The following is a 15,687-nucleotide window of genomic DNA, read 5'->3' on the forward strand; positions in this document are numbered from 1 at the left end:
CAAGGTCATGAAGAGGGGTCGGGGCTTTGGGCTGAGATCTGACCCCCAACACCCCTCCCCCCAAAACAAAAGCTTCTGAAGCTACCACGAATGCCCTGGGGAGTATGTAAAAAAAAAAATACCCATGAAACGCAGCAGCGCCCACCCTCCAGATATGAGCTGGAAACCCACATCCCACAACTGCAGTGTGAGAGACAGCAGTGTGTATGAGAGACAGCAGTGTGAGAGACAGCATTGTGTGTAAGAAAGACAGCAGTGTGTGAGAAACAGCAGTGTGTGTGAGAGAGACCGCAGTGTGAGACAACAGTGTGTGTGTTCTAGGGAGAGACAGCAGTGTGAGAGACCTTTTATTTATGTTTTGATTTTTGAAACATAAATAAAACGCATTGTTATTTGCAATGTCAATAGCTCAAACTTGCGTAAATATGCAACCTATTGCATTGCAAATACAATAGGTCTCGCATTTGCGCAAGATTAAGCTATTGGCATTGTAAATGACAATGCCATTTATTTATCTTGTTTTCAAAACCAACACATAAATAAAAAGTTTGTCATTTACAATGCCAATAGCTCTAACTTTTGCAAAGGCGAGACCGTTGCATTGTAAATGCTTGTTAAATACACTCTTGAGGCACTTGAAAAATGTGATGCAGGGAACTCATAATTCATCCGTATTAAACAAATTCTGTAAATATTAGAATCTCTAGCATGCCTACGCTTACTGCAAATATGTGCAGTTACGCAACTCGTATTCTGTTGTATGTTGCTTTGGAACTCACTTAAAGGTTTTTTTGTAGCTGCATTTTAAACACAGTACGGTGTTTCTGGGGAATGACAAATGTTATAAATGTCAGCATCTCTGACATGTTTATGCTTACTGCAGTGTAGTGGGGAGGGGATGCAGCCTAACGCTAGGGCGGTCGATCTCAAATCTGGGGAACCGGGCTCCAGTCTCTGCAATGGTCTCAACATCTTGTAATTCTGGGCAAATCACTTAATCTCCCCGTGCCTAACAAAAATGAATGTATCCTTGTGTAACGCAACTGGTGCTCATGTAATGCTCTCTGATACCTGATATCTTCGGGTCAAGTTTGCGCGATATAAAGCTCAGAAAAAGGGAAAAAAATGTGCAGTTGCACACTTCGTATTCTGCTTTATGTTGCTTTGGAACGCAGTCAAAGGGTTTTTGCAGATTCATTTAAAAAACATTACTCTGTAAATATCAACATCTCTAATATGCCTATGCTTAATTCAATATGCTGGTTCAAACTTCTTGTTCTAGCTTATATTGGTTTGGAACACACTTTTTTCTTAAATACGTTTTTTATTATATTCTCATAAATCTTACAACAACAATACAGGCTTACAATAGTACTCGCTTCAAAAAAGAAACTGCGAGTTATATCAATGACCTTGATGATTAGGACAGTAGATTACTAGTGTTATAGTGTATCCAACTGAGTTACAATATCTCACTCATTAGCTGATGTCACTACATTTGGATGAGTTAGAAGGTAGTCCGTCAGAGTTATCCAATAGTCTCTAGGCCTAAATCTAGGAGTTCCTCTTCATACGTCTTCTAAGTGTCTCTACAATATGCCATATCCCGAAGCCATTGTTTACTACATGGATATCGATTGCCCCCCCCAATGCATTGATACTCTCCTTTTCACCAATAGTAACGCTATTATGCAAACTTTAAGTTTGACAGCCCGTAAATTGGTCACCAGCCCTAGTAAACATTTCTGAAGTTTAGAGTCTATTTTGGTTTCGAACATATCACTTAATATTCTAGTAACATCTTCCCAATACTTTCTAACGTGAGGGCACTGCCACGCTAAATGAATGAAGTCAGCATTGTCTGTGCTACATCTTTGGCAACGTGTGTCAGGTCGAAGCCCAAATTTGTGGAATTTAAGCAGCGTGTGATAAGTTTGATGCAGATTCTTATAATGTATGATGCGCAGATTACCATTAGGGGTGATCATATCAGTCAGGGCGCAACAGGTAAACCATTACTCGTCAGTTAGATGTACTTCCAGTAGTTTATTCGACCTATCCAGTGCTTTAAACGTATTGCCCTCTAAGTCTTTTTGAAATAGTATATATAATTTCGTTACAAGATGTATATTATGAGGATTAGTGATAATCATTTGCAACATTTTTAATGTAGGTGGTTCATTGGGAAATGTGGAGTATAGATTTTTAAGGCACCTTGTTGTCTATGATACGTAAATTTGAAGAGCAGTGTTTGGTTGCTAATATAGTTAAATGCATCAGCTTCTATGAAAGTGCCGTCTTTATAAAGATCTTCCATTCTTTCTAGTCCCACACGTTGTAATAATTCCATTTCAACTTTTTCTTGAGTTACTGACAAAGCTGGATGGTGTTGTAGTGGCATTGCTGGTGCATACAATGGTAATTTACGTGCCAGCTTTCCCATTCGCTGCCATGCCAAGTTCGTAGTGCGAATTGTGGTTATTTCGGGTTTATTCACATGGGCGCGCGGATGCGGCAGTATATTGTGTAGTGGAATTGGATGTGCATCGCCATTCTCAACCGCCATATGTGGCAGATAACGGATAGGGTGGTACCAATAGTGCGCATATTGCGCTTGAGCACATAAATAATATAGGAGAAAATCTGGTACTTTATAGCCGCCTTTTAAATAAGGTCATGTTAGTGTGACCATTTTGATGCATGCTTGTTTACCAGCCCATATAAGTCGGGTGACCGTGGTCAGCAATCTTTGAAATACAGCCACCGGCGGTGTAATGGGGATGTTGTTGAAGAGAGAAAGAAATTTCGGCAATATGACCATCTTAACAATGGCCAGTCTATCTGTCAGAGAAAGCGGTAGGTTTGGAACACACTTAAAGGTTTTTTTGTAGCTGCATTTGAAACACACTGCTGTGTTTATTGGGGATGTTTACTTGCTTCCCAGTCTTTCTCTTGTTTTCAAACATCACTTACGGCTTAGTCCAAAGATGCGCGCTTGCCTTCACAATCTTTACCATTGACAAGAGAATATGCCTGTGATGGTTTTTTGGTTAAAAGGAGTTTAGTGATCTTTTTAACAATTTTCATCCCAGTGAGAGTGTTTTTCCTCCAGGCATCAATTATGTAGGTATATGAAACACTCAGTCTGTCTGCAACACAAGTCTTTTGTTGCACGGGTGTTAACCATGTAGGCACAAAGAAAACTGAACGCTGCCCATATAGAGCTCACACAGGGAAGGCTCTGGCAAGGGGCTGTGAAGATGGTAAAACCACAACAGGGAAGTTTCCAGCAAGGAATAAAAGATGCCATAACAGGGCTTTCAAGTCCAGCACAAATACCTCATAAATCATATGCTTCTCTCCAGGAAGTTCATGCCTAATCTGCCCTTGAACCAAGGACAATAAGGCAGAATTACAGTTTCAGAAAAGGACAAGCATTGGCATAGCAAAAAGGTCTCACCTTTGAGACCTTAAATATTTTGCCATGCAGCACGCATATATAATAATATATAAATGCTATATATAAATTAAAAATTATGGAGCAGAGATTGGAACACGAGCAGGAAACATAAATAAACATGTGTACTGAGAAACCCACTGCTGCGTTTGTGCTTGGAGTGGGGACTCCTAACATGATGTGTATAGGGGAAAGCCTAACATAAAAAGAAGCAGTGGTGGAACGGAAACGCTGCATTTTTACTCTTTTCGCTTGCAACAATAATACAATTATTTACATACCCTCAATGTTCACGAAGCAGAAGATTAGAGCCTGCACCTGCCAGTAAACTACTAAACTGGCTGTTGAAGGTGCCTGGGGCTTGTGCTGCCTCACTCGATGCACACAGAATGGATGTATGACGTTACAACGCATACTTTTACAACGCATGCCTTTACAACGCGTTTTTTACAACGAAAACCTTTACAGCGCATAGCGCTTTGGGGTGCTGGATAGTGAATAGTTTAATTTACTATTCCAACTACAGTCCCCGTGGACAGTAGGGAAGGTGTTGGATAGTAAATTAAACGTATTCCCTATCCTAGAGCGCCCCCCAGCGCAATGCGTTGTAATGGTTTGCGTTGTAAAAGTTGCGTCGTAAAGGCACTGCGTGGTAAAAGTTGCGTTGTAAAGGATGGGGGGGAGGGAAACGCTGTGTTTGTGCTCAGAGGGTGGGGGGAGTGCTCCTAATGCAAAGAGCGAAAAAAACAAGGAGGTACTGCAGCTGTCGCCCTGTGCACCGCTGCTTGTTCCCGCAGCAAAACGCTGTCGGAGTGAACCTTTCAGAAGAGTTGGGTCATGCACCCACTCTTAGCCATTTGCAGGTTAAATACACACGCAAAAGCCAACCCAGTGCCTAGGAGGAGTCAGATCCACACAGAGTAGATACAATAAGCCTCGCAGAGCAGCGCACGCGCGCTGCGCTATGCTCGTCCTAAAAATTACTAAATAATGAGGCAATGCTATCCCTAAATATGCCACATTAGGCTGCATAAGTTGACTTTTCTTGTTGCATTATTTAGTAAACCTTGCCGCATAATTTTGTTTTCCCCTGCTGCATAATTCTAGTAGCCCTGGATATGTGTCTCTTAACATACAGTGGGTGACCTACTGTCTCCTCAGAAGGGGTAGGTCACGTCCTCCCTGCTAGATCAGCGGTGAATCCTAGCAGGTGTCCCGCAAGCCCACTCTCCCCGCCCCCAGCTTTGTTCGGGCCACAGGGTGAAAGCTTTGGGAACAGGTAACTGATAAACGGTCGGGTGGCTATCATCAATAACTGATTTCTGGCAAGAAGTCTATTTGTGGAGCCGGAGACCTGGCCCGGAAGCCTCTCACAGCTGCATACAGTGCTGCTAGTTTACTGAACGTGCACCGCAAACCTGATTGCCGCTGGCGTTTGGGCAGTCTTCTATATAAGAATCAAATTCAACTAATTCCCGTTATTGACCACAGAAGGATGAAAGACTGGCTTAGCCTTGCTGGGATTGAAACCTGCCAGCTGGTGGTCACGCGCATTACTCTGCAGTAGGCGCATTGGCCTGCTTAGCTGCCTTAAATGTACTTCTTGAAGTACAAGATTGGGCATAGTTTTAAATCTATTGAGTGAAATGTGGTTTACAGAAATGCACCCTGAGACCACCAGCACGTGGTGCCCATACAGCAGACAGTGTATGAGCTCCACCTTTGGCACAATAAAAGACCAACGAGGGGCTCTTGAAATTACCAGTAGCCACATGTTCCGCACAAGAAGCGCACTACGTCGAGCTGCAGTGAATTACAGGGTCCAGGCTCTTCTGTTTTTACAGCCAGCACTTAAGGACCGGTGCCCCCTAGTGGAAGGGGGTAGCGCTGCAGTGCCAGCACTCCGTCCCTTCCGCTACCACCACACGCCTCACTCTAACTGGAGGGATTTGGAGCTGGCCACGGATTCACCCTCACTCAGCTGATTTAAAAGGGTGAGTGCCCGCAGAGTGGGACGGCTTGTGGCCTGAGTGGCAGCGAGAAGGTTTTATTGGTGGCACAGAACTTCATTTTAAAAACTTCACCTAGTTCACGCTATGTTGAGCACGCAACGTTTTCATATCTATTCAAAGTCGCAACATTTGCTCAGCACAAAGTAAGAACTATATAGGTTAAAGGCAGGGCCACTGAGATTATGTGGCAGGGAGAGAAAGTATATGACAAGGTTGACTATATTATGGAGAGAGGGCAAATTATACCGCACAATGAGGTACGTTTTGTGCTAGTATTACTGAATTACATTGTTGTTTTAATGAATGTTAACTCTCTATGGGCAAAGGTTTCACCTCATTAGTGCCACATAACACCCAAGCATATCAATAAGCAACTGAAATGGGATCAGGCAACCTTTGGCAGCAACACCGGTTGTTAAGTGTTAGTAACTTCTGCCCTTATGTTGTTAGAAACGACATATTGTGCAGCAGATGATGGATTATGTGGCAAATATAACAAATCCTTTACTATACGGAAAACACCACAGCCGCAGAACCGCGTAATTCTGGTTGTAGGTGTTTACAGTATACAGGACAATAGAAAGTCATAAGTGGCCTGCAGAACTGCCACACTTCAAATCCCTCCTCCATGTGTCACATACACCCGAGCAGCATAGACTGTAGTCTTTTAAAATAGCCATTACTTAATTGAATTAAAAAGAAGCACTCATGAAATGCACCCAGTACATATATGTGGTACTGTTACGCCATGTGCTCTAAAGCATGGTCCCAGTAGTCTGCGAGAAGAAAAGTCAGAAAAAAACACAAGAGGCTCTCGTGCATAATTGTGCCTGCCAGCAATAGAACAGCAGTGCATGCACGCTGCTAGGCTTGGCCTAAAAACGAAATAAGCAATATAAGCATGGAATATTAAATCACGGAAAATGGAAGTACTCTTCGAATGTAAATTTGAGAGTGGAAATTGGCGTTAAATAGTAAAGCATATAATGACTTGTAGATATTATTAACTAAGTGATTAAACAGATTCTCTACAAAAACCACATAAACGGAAAGAGAGAAATAGGTGGGGGAGGTAAAATGGGCAGCAAGATAAATGTGTAGAAGGTTGGGATGCCATACAGTATCTCGTAGGGCTCAGCATTCCTTTCGTTATGTGGGCGCAACTTGTTTTGTGCTTCTTTTGTCACAGAGAGGGTCGGTCGTTTGCAGCAGGCTGGGACACTGACAGCAGCTGTGCTGACATGTTTCCGGCTCTTTTACCGGTCCGGTGTCAGTCACACAAGGTTCCTCTCGGTTTCTAGCAGTGGCATTGTATTAGAACTTGCTCCCTGTTTCGAATTGTTACCCCTTTTTGGGTGTTTGTTTCGGTACTCCCATTTCCTATTAGTGCTGCTCTGTTTCCTCTTCTTTCTAATTTGTGATGGTCTCCTCAGGCTGGGTGCTGCTTTTCATGGTCCCACCACGGTTACTCTCCCCGGACCCCAGCACTGCCTCCTCACCTGTCACCTGTGGATCCGTATTAAAGCTATTTAACCGTGCGGCTGCACAGCCACTACGTCAGATACTGATAAGGTATAGGGGAATCACAAACGTGCGGAATGGGGAAGGACTAAATACAAGTTGCAAAGAGATATCCGTATTTAAATTGCTTTTATATCGCGATTACTATCCCTGTAGTAACGCTGTGGATTAAAAGTGAGAACTAACGGTAGAAATGGCAGGAGGGAATGAAAATAAGATGTGGCGAAAGAGAAAAATGCAGTCCCCCTTCAAAGTTCATAATTAGTAATGTATAGTGTGTGGGGTTTTCACGTCCTGCTAAAAGCGGTTTTATGCATGCCATTGCGAATTGTTGATGTGTAAAATGAAGGAGGCACTGCAGCTGCCGCTCTGCGCGCCGCTGCTCGCTCCCGCCGTAAAACGCAGTGGGAGTGAAACTTTCAAAAGAGGTGGGACATGTCCCCACCTTTAGCCATTTGCGTGCTTTCATTATAGAAAGACACACGCAAAAGCCAATCCAATGCGTGGAAGGAGTCAGACCCACACAGAGTAGATACAAGAAGCCTCGCAGAGCAGCGCATGCCCACTGCTAGGCACGACCTAAAAAAAAGAGCTTTTCATCATTCTGTTTAGCTATGACTTCGTAAGGGCAAAGTATGGACTAATCCTTTTAAACCGCAAGCATACATCACATGTACATAAATGTTTTTCTTTCCCATAGCTATGCTAGATAACATGTAGCACTCACAGCAAGAGAACATATGTGCCTAAAGAACGCCCTAATTTAATGGCAATCGCAACAGTTATGAGTTACTACAACCACTAGGTAAAATAATTTGCTGCGTAGTACATAGCACATGCAATGGGAGAACCAAAGTTTGTAAGGCAAGTACTGATGCACACACAGGGGCGGTGCATTCAAGCGAGCCACAATGACTGTAAACCAGTGGCATTGTTATCTTTTCTTTACAGTAAACTACTGTACAATAAACATTGCAAGAAATCACCTAACAGCCCGTGATCACAGGTACAAAGACAGGGGGGCTTCCTTGCACCCCGATAGGTACATAGGCCCCAGATGTTAATACACATGCCCACATATAGTCTTTAAGAAATCATAGGTACACCCAGATACAATTCTGGGTAATAACAGGAGTGGTTGTTCTGCTCCTAACAGGACAAAATGTCACTATTAAGCTCCACTATAAAAAAAAAATAAACCAGCACCCATGGAGAGGGGCGCCAAAAAAAGCGACAGATTTGCCTTCAAAAAAATAAAGCCATCTTTACCAGTTCCACAGTGCAATATGCCTATTTGCATTGTTGTAGGGAGGCACGGTTCATATTACTTTCATATGTACACCCAAGGGAAAATCTGGGTAATAACAGGAGAGTTGTTCGCTATTCATAACACAGCAAGAGGTCACTATTAAGGTGAACTATAGGGAAAATTTAGAAACCTTAAATGGGGCGCCAAAGAAAGCCATAATAATGCCTTTATAAAGATGGATACATCTATACCAGTTACACGCCACATTTTTTTATTGTAAAGTATTTTATTACCTAAGTTTATTGCTGTAGGCAATCACAGCTTCCAAGGCTTACAAGGGTGGTTTTTCATTTGTGGTTGGTATCAGTAAAATCAGGGGCCTCTAAATCCACGCATACACCTATAAAGCATATATAAAGAGCACATGCAAAAGAAAATAACCAAATTCAATTACTCTGAATAAAGATTTATGGGCTAAGGGAATATTAGATTGGCCACAAAAATCTGGTTAACAGCTAACCGGTAATCACAAAATAAAAGGGTTCACAGTTACTCTTATAGATAATTACACACACTCATATACCCAGGTAGGTCTAGGGCTGTGTGTGTGTAGATATGTATTTACATTTGCTCGGTATATCTGCATATATACTATGTGTTCACAGTTGGAACACATGCGCTCTCAACGATAACAAGTGCTAAACTACACCATTTTTTCTGTTGAAACTACTAGAATTCACTCCCTCCTCCACAATGGGCAAATACCACTATGCAAGCGATGCTTAGTATGGGAATCTAGAAGATGTCCATAATGCAAAAGAAACTAGTTACCTACCTGCAACAATAGTTTTGCAACTTGAACTCTTCTAGATTCACATTCGACCCACCCACCTCACAAGTGAAGGAGAAAACTTACAAAATAAATAAAATAATTAAAGAAAGGTGTGATAATAAAAAAAAATCCCAGGACCAAGTTATTGAACAAAAATAGTACATAAGTACATTATAAGAAAAAAAGGGATTACTACATGTATCATCTTCTAAGAGCAGGTGACGTCTCTTAATGATGTCACACGTATTCAACCGCATGTTTCATAAAGTAATCAATAATAAATCCATAAACAAAGCATAAGAATACAGATATTAATGTTCTTTTGATTAAGGGCCCAGAAATATATATACTCTAGCACATGGGTACTCACAAACTTTCTCTCGGGGGCCAAATTTACAGTTTGGTTTGTGTCCGAGGGCCGCATCGGTGTGGGGCGGGGTCAGTGGCGGAGGGGGCGGGGCTAGAGCAACAACATAAAACTGACCATGAGGTTGATCACAGGTCCCTGCAGCGGACGCCTTCGTCCACTGAGCCGTCCCAGCATACACACATCTCTCTCTCTCTTTCTCTCTCGGTCTCCCTCCCTCTCTCTAGCTCTCTTTCCCTCTCTCTAGCTCTCTCTCCCTCTCTCTCTTCTGTCTTCCTCTGTCTCACTCTGACTCTCTCACTCCCTCTCTCTCACTCCCTCTCTCTCACTCCCTCCCTCTCCCTCCCTCCCCCTCTCCCTCCCTCTCTTCCTCCCTCTCTCTCTCCGTCCCTTTCCCTCCCTCTCACTCACTCTCCGTCTCACTCCCTTTCCCTCCCTCTCCCTCCCTTTCCCTCCGTCGCTTCCTTTCCCTCCCTCTCCCTCCCTATCAGTCTCTCTCCCTCTCACTCCCTCTAACTCCCTCTCACTCCCTCTCCGTCTCCCTCCCTTTCCAACCCTCTCCCTCCATTTCCCTCTTTTTTCCTCCATCTCACTCCCCATCAGTCTCCCTCCCTTTCCCTCCATGAAATTCCCCATCAGTCTCCCTCCCTTTCCCTCCCTTTCCCTCCATCTCACTCCCTATCAGTCTCCCTCCCTTTCCCTCCCTTTCCCTCCCTCCCTCTCCGTCTCCCTCCCTTTCCCTCCCTCTCCCTTCCTCTCCGTCTCCCTCCCTTTCCCACCCTCTCCCTCCATTTCCCTCTTTTTTCCTCCATCTCACTCCCCATCAGTCTCCCTCCCTTTCCCTTCATGAAATTCCCCATCAGTCTCCCTCCCTTTCCCTCCATCTCACTCCCTTTCTGTCTCCCTCCCTTTCCTTCCCTCTCCCTCCCTATCCCTCCCTTTCCCTCCCTCTCTGTCTCCGTCTCACTCCCTCTCCCTCCCTGTCCGTCTCACTCACTCTCCTTCTCACTCACTCCCTCTCCCTCTCCCTCCCTCTCCCACTCACTCCCTCTCCTACTCACTCACTCTCCTCACTCCCTCTCACTCACACTCACTCCCTCCCTCTCACTCACTCACTCACTTACTCCCTCTCACTCCCTCTCACTCCTTCACTCCCTCCCTCTCACTCCCTCCCTCTCCCTCTCACTCACTCCTTCCCATTCCCTCCCTCCCTCTCACTCCCTCCCACTCCTTCCCTCTCACTCACTCCCTCCCACTCACTCACTCCATCCCTCTCACTCACTCGCTCTCACTCACTCCCACTCACTCCCTCTCACTCACTCCCACTCACTCCCTCTCACTCACTCCCTTACTCCCTCTCACTCCCTCTCACTCCTTCACTCCCTCCCTCTCACTCACTCCCTCTCCCTCCCTCTCACTCACTCCCTCTCCCTCTCACTCACTCCTTCCCATTCCCTCCCTCCCTCTCACTCCCTCCCACTCCTTCCCTCTCACTCCCTCTCACTCACTCCCTCCCACTCACTCACTCCATCCCTCTCACTCACTCGCTCTCACTCACTCCCTCCCACCCTTCCCACTCACTCACTCACTCACTCACTCACTCACTCACTCACTCACTCACTCACTCACTCACTCACTCCCTCCCTCTCACTCCCTCCCTCACACTCACTCCCTCCCTCTCACTCCCTCCCTCTCACTCACTCACTCTCACTCTCACTCCCTCCCACTCACTCCCACTCACTCCCTCACACTCACTCACTCACTCCCACTCCTTCCCTCTCACTCACTCCCTCCCTCCCTCTCACTCCCTCCCTCTCACTCACTCCCTCCCTCTCACTCACTCCCTCCCTCTCACTCACTCCCTCCCTCTCACTCACTCCCTCCCTCTCACTCACTCCCTCCTCTCTCACTCCCTCCCTCTCACTCCCTCCCTCTCACTCCCTCCCACTCACTCCCTGCCACTCCCACTCACTCACTCACTCACTCCCTCTCACTCACTCACTCCCTCTCACTCTCTCTCACTCCCTCTCCGTCCCCCTCCCCCTCCCTTTCCCTCCCACTCCCTCTGTCACCCTCTGTCATCTCACCCTGCCTGTGTGCCAGCCGGGGCACACACACACTCACAGCCGCACCCGAGCACTTCACAGGTCTTCAAAAGACCATTTGCATGTTAATGAGGCCTTTGTATTTCACCTCTTCTTAGGCCCCTGCAGCTGTACTCTGGCCATTGCTAGGATCGCCCGGCTGGCAGCCCCCACAGAGCAGCAGAGTCTCTCGCGCTGCTGCAGACACTTAAAAAAAATACGTAAAACACAGGTATGATGTCTCGGGGGTCCATGTCGCTTTCTTTCCCTCCCTCTCCCTCCCTCTCACTCCCTATCAGTCTCGCTCCCTTTCCCTCCCTCTCACTACCTCTCCGTCTCCCTCCCTTTCCCTCCCTTTCCCTCCCTCTCCCTCCCTCTCCCTCTCCCTCCCTGTCCGTCTCACTCACTCTCCGTCTCACTCACTCCCTCTCCCTCCCTCTCCCACTCACTCCCTCTCCCACTCACTCTCACTCACTCCCTCTCACTCACACACTCACACTCACTCACTCACTCACTCACTCCCTCTCCCTCCCTCTCACTCCTTCACTCCCTCCCTCTCACTCACTGCCTCTCCCTCTCACTCCCCTCTTCCCATTCACTCACTCCCTCCCACTCCTTCCCTCTCACTCACTCCCACTCACTCACTCCATCCCTCTCACTCACTCCATCCCTCTCACTCCATCCCTCTCACTCACTCCATCCCTCTCACTCACTCCCACTCACTCACTCCCTCCCTCTCACTCCCTACCACTCACTCCCTCACTCACTCCCTCCCACTCACTCACTCACTCCCTCCCACTCCTTCCCTCTCACTCACTCCCTTTCACTCACTCCCTTTCACTCACTCCCTCCCTCTCACTCCCTCCCTCTCACTCACTCCCTCCCTCTCACTCACTCCCCTCTCACTCACTCCCTCTCACTCACTCCCTCCCGCTCACTCCCTCCCGCTCACTCCCTCCCTCTCACTCCCTCCCTCTCACTCCCTCCCTCTCACTCCCTCCCTCTCACTCCCTCCCTCTCACTCACTCTCACTCACTCCCTCCCTCCCTCCCACTCCCTCCCTCTCTCCCACTCCCACTCAATCCCTCCCACTCACTCCTTCCCTCTCACTCCCTCCCACTCACTCCTTCCCTCTCACTCCCTCTCACTCACTCCCTCCCTCTCCCTCCCTCTCACTCACTCCCTCCCACTCACTCACTCACTCCCTCCCTCTCACTCCCTCCCTCTCGTCTCTGCTGCAGACACTTAAAAAACAACGTAAAACACAGGTATGATGTCTCGGGGGTCCGCGGGCCGCCAGGGAAGGCTTGCCAGGCCGCCCCCGGCCCGCGGGCCGTACTATGAGTATCCCTGCTCTAGCATATGTGGAACACACAACAAGCACTACCCTTTTTCTGGGGCAAAAAGTGACCCTGCACATCCGACAAAATAAAAAAACATACAAATAATTTGCACCTATTCAACAGGTATACACAATCACAAGGCGAAACGAAAAAATTGTCTGAGAGCTAGCACACACACAAACGGGGTGGTAGCCGAACCCAAAAGGATCTGGTTTCACACACCCAATAGAATAAAAAATATAGATATATATACAAAACAAGTATCACTTTCCGACTCCAACCCCTAGATGGCGGGACATATGCATAGTATGTGAATCTAGAAGAGATCAAGCTGAAAAACTATTGTTACAGGTAGGTAACTAGTTTCTTTTCTCTGCAGTGGCAAGTGTCTCTGGTCTGTTGCCCTAAATGGAAGATATCCCAAACATAAAACGAAAGGAAAGCTGGAGGATTAGGACAACAGTACACAGGTCATTACTGGGAATAAGCTGTACTTTAACTTGACTAACAGCAAATATAATTTTCTTTCTTTTGTAGCAGATATTGGATATGAAGAATAGACCGCCGTCTGGAAACTCTTCCAGATCCAAGAGTACATCGCCCACCCTAACACCATCACAGTCTCCTACCTCCAAAGGCCGCCATGCAGATTCGTCTGTTTCCTCCTCTTCTTCTCATAAGCAGTCCAAGAGTAGTGGTGGCTCCAGCAGTGGAACCATTACAGATGAAGGTGTGTTGCATTTGTTTTGTTTTTTTAATTGGTTTTATGTGCCTTTTTAGAACAAGCAAAAAATAAATCAACATAGCTTGCCCATCAGTGCCACATAATGACAGAGCTAATTAATTTGTGCAACATCATTTTCTCAAGGGCAGGCTGCAAAACTAAAAGCTAATGAAGCCCACCACCCAGCAGACATCATCCTCTACAATTCCTCCGGGACCAATAGCAGATAAGTAGTGAAAGGGCCCCAAATGACTTTTGGCCCAGAGGACCGTGGTAATTCTTCCACATTTAGTTCCAATTGTTCTCTCCAGTAGGCCAGGTCCAAGAGCCACTGCCGTTTGGTGGGTGCTAGACAATTGCCCCAGTGCAGAGCAACTCTCTTCACTTGGTAAAATGTGCAGTGCCCACCAAACAGCAGGGCTACTACCACAAATCTACAATTTGCCGGTTGTAAGCTTTTGACCAGTCCCAGTAAACGCATTTCAAGGTTGCAGTCCACTGGCCCCACCACCATAGTCATCAGAGCCTCTGTAATTTGAGCTCAAAATCGCCTGACAGCAGTACTCAGCCTGGCCAGAAGCATAAAATCTGCTTATCGTGTTCTACCGCGCACAGTTTGCACCCTCAGACCATAGCTGCATAATTTGGCAACTGTATAGTATATTTGGTGTAAATACTTAAAATGTATGATGCATAGATTACAATTAGGTGTAACAAACTGAGCTGTGTGCGGCAGAAAACCCAGTATAATGTTTCCAGCAGCCTATTAAGCACTGCATTTCACCTCTCCAGCTCCATATCCAGTGCCACTAGTCTGTCTGCTTGCGCCGCAACATATAATTTAGTGATCAAGCTCCTGTACATGTCGCTAGTTAGTTAGCTTTGTAATGCACAGAGCCTAGGGGATTCCCTAGGGAATTGAGGATACAACTTGTGTAGGGCAGTTCTGAGGCGATAGTATGTGAATTTCACCAGCGGGTTGTGCCACTGTGTCTGTGTGATATTGGTTAGAGCTATGAAATTGCCGCCGGGGTAGGCATCAGCTAGGGTGTTCAACCCAGCCTGACCAAGAAGTCCCAGCGCTTTACCCTCCTGTGTGACTGATATGGCGGGATGGAGTTTCATTGAGATTGCCAGAGCATATAAAGGTACCTTGCTTGCTAGCACCCCAAGAACCCACCAAGCGTGCCTGGTGGAGTGTATCGTGTTAATTTCCGTTCGTGGTATACCCTCGAGCTTATGCAGCTGTATAGCTTGTAGCAGAATGGGGTATGCATCATCATGTTACACTGCTAGATGTGGTACATAGTCATGAGCAATGAACCAGTAGTGGGCAAAGTGGGCCTGTGCACACACAAAGTATAATTGCGAGTCCGGTGAATTAAAGCCCTCTTGTGCATACAGTAGGGTAAGTCTGTCCCAGCGGATCCGTGGTTGTTTCCCCACCCATTCACTGTAATAATGTGCGCCCAGAGTGTTTTAAAAAAGAGCTGCGTCAATACAATAGGAATGTTAATAAAAAGATAAGAGAATTTGGACAGTACCATCATCTTAATAATGGCTGCTAAGAACAGTGGCAACCTGGACCACCTGTGAACCTGTTTCGCCAAAAGCGAGATGACCCTGCCATAGTTAGCCGTATCAAGAGTGTTATCAGAAAAAAAGTCTCACCCAATAAACTTGTACACATCTTTGCCTGTTGGAGTACATTGGGACTTAACTCCATCTCTGACTTTTCCAGCATATATTTCCCTTTGTGTACCTCTGTTTTCTTACAAAGGTAATGCCCCTGCGCCCTCTTCAAACCTCCTAAATCTACTAAACATTAATGTGCTCTTAACCGTGTGTTTCATCAGGACTTTGCATTTTGTCTAACTCTGTTATTACCCTAAAATTTAAAGGTGACATTCAGACCCAACGGCTTGCCCCCCCCCCGCCCTGATCTGAGAACATGGCTGACTTAGCTAACCTCTTACCATCATAATGTTTTAAAGTCCAAAAATGTTTTCCTTTCCAGAAAGTAGGTGCTGGTATGCCTTTGGACAGTAATTAGAATCATGCATTTAAAGTACAAGATGCCAGGGCAAACCCAGATAGA

General features: G+C 46.1%; 1 protein-coding gene across 4 annotated transcripts in view; it reads left to right on the forward strand.

Moving 5' to 3' along the window:
• The window catches only part of ANKS6 (ankyrin repeat and sterile alpha motif domain containing 6), a 381,649-nt gene that overhangs the window by 202,671 nt on the left and 163,291 nt on the right, over positions 1-15,687 (forward strand). For 3 of the 4 annotated variants that reach the window (XM_078687780.1, XM_078687783.1, XM_078687782.1), the window contains exon 12: positions 13,403-13,595. In XM_078687780.1, coding sequence (XP_078543906.1) covers positions 13,403-13,595 — 193 coding nt within the window. The remainder of the gene's footprint in view (positions 1-13,402; positions 13,596-15,687) is intronic. The other variant, XM_078687781.1, reaches the window with a different exon arrangement.

The sequence above is a fragment of the Lissotriton helveticus genome, chromosome 4_1, assembly GCF_964261635.1.
Source record: "Lissotriton helveticus chromosome 4_1, aLisHel1.1, whole genome shotgun sequence".
NCBI classification, from domain to species: domain Eukaryota; kingdom Metazoa; phylum Chordata; class Amphibia; order Caudata; family Salamandridae; genus Lissotriton; species Lissotriton helveticus.